General features: G+C 53.4%; 1 protein-coding gene across 1 annotated transcript in view; it reads left to right on the forward strand.

The window, feature by feature from the left end:
* The first annotated feature begins 208 nt into the window (after positions 1–208).
* The window catches only part of LOC112591245 (extracellular serine/threonine protein CG31145), a 28,290-nt gene continuing 27,766 nt past the window's right edge, over positions 209–732 (forward strand). Inside the window, 2 exon segments of the mRNA XM_025335002.1 lie at positions 209–274; positions 276–502. Of these exon segments, the coding sequence (XP_025190787.1) occupies positions 209–274; positions 276–502 (293 nt within the window).

Consider the following 732-nt stretch of genomic DNA (forward strand, 5'->3'; position numbering starts at 1 on the left):
TCCGTTGACAACAACAACGATAGAAAAAAAAAAAACGTCGAAAATTATTGTCGCAACATCTGTGGAAAAAACAATTTCGGCGCAACGCGGTAGCTGATTCGGTTGCATTGCTTCACGGTCGACGCGCTGCTCGCAGCCATCACGGCCGGTCCGACCGGACCTGACGCCGGACGAAGCGCAGTCCGCCTGGAACGTGGCTACCGGGAACATGCGTCACGCTGATGCCGTCGGCCTGTCACAGCACCGCGCCGGTCGTCCCGGCGCGCCGCAACCTGTATCCGTACGCGGCCGACGGACGTCCGAGGCCACCGGTGCCCGACCTGTACGCCGGCGACCGGTTTGCAGATCTCACCGAGCGTCTGTCCCGGCCGTCCGAATCGCAAAGGCGCCGCGGCTACATACTCGACTGGACGGCGGTCCGGGACGTGATCGTCGACGACACCGACGAAGACGGTACCATCAGCAACGAGTATGTCGTCGAGTACATGGAAGACGGTTTGCGGTAAGTCCTGGCACGCCAATATTTTCACGTAATTATTCATCGCTTTGCTGGACGGGTAGAACCTAAGGTCCTAAGACTACAATCAGGCACGTATATAGAACAAAAGATTTTGACGGTTCAATCCTTCCCGAAATATTTAAAAAATATTTAAATTATTCTTAGAGGCACGCTGATTGCGTCCATGATTTTTACAAACATCACACACACACACCACTAATAATATGATATAA

Source organism: Melanaphis sacchari, unplaced genomic scaffold (genome assembly GCF_002803265.2).
Source record: "Melanaphis sacchari strain LSU unplaced genomic scaffold, SCAv2.0 Contig12_pilon_pilon, whole genome shotgun sequence".
NCBI classification, from domain to species: Eukaryota; Metazoa; Arthropoda; class Insecta; order Hemiptera; family Aphididae; genus Melanaphis; species Melanaphis sacchari.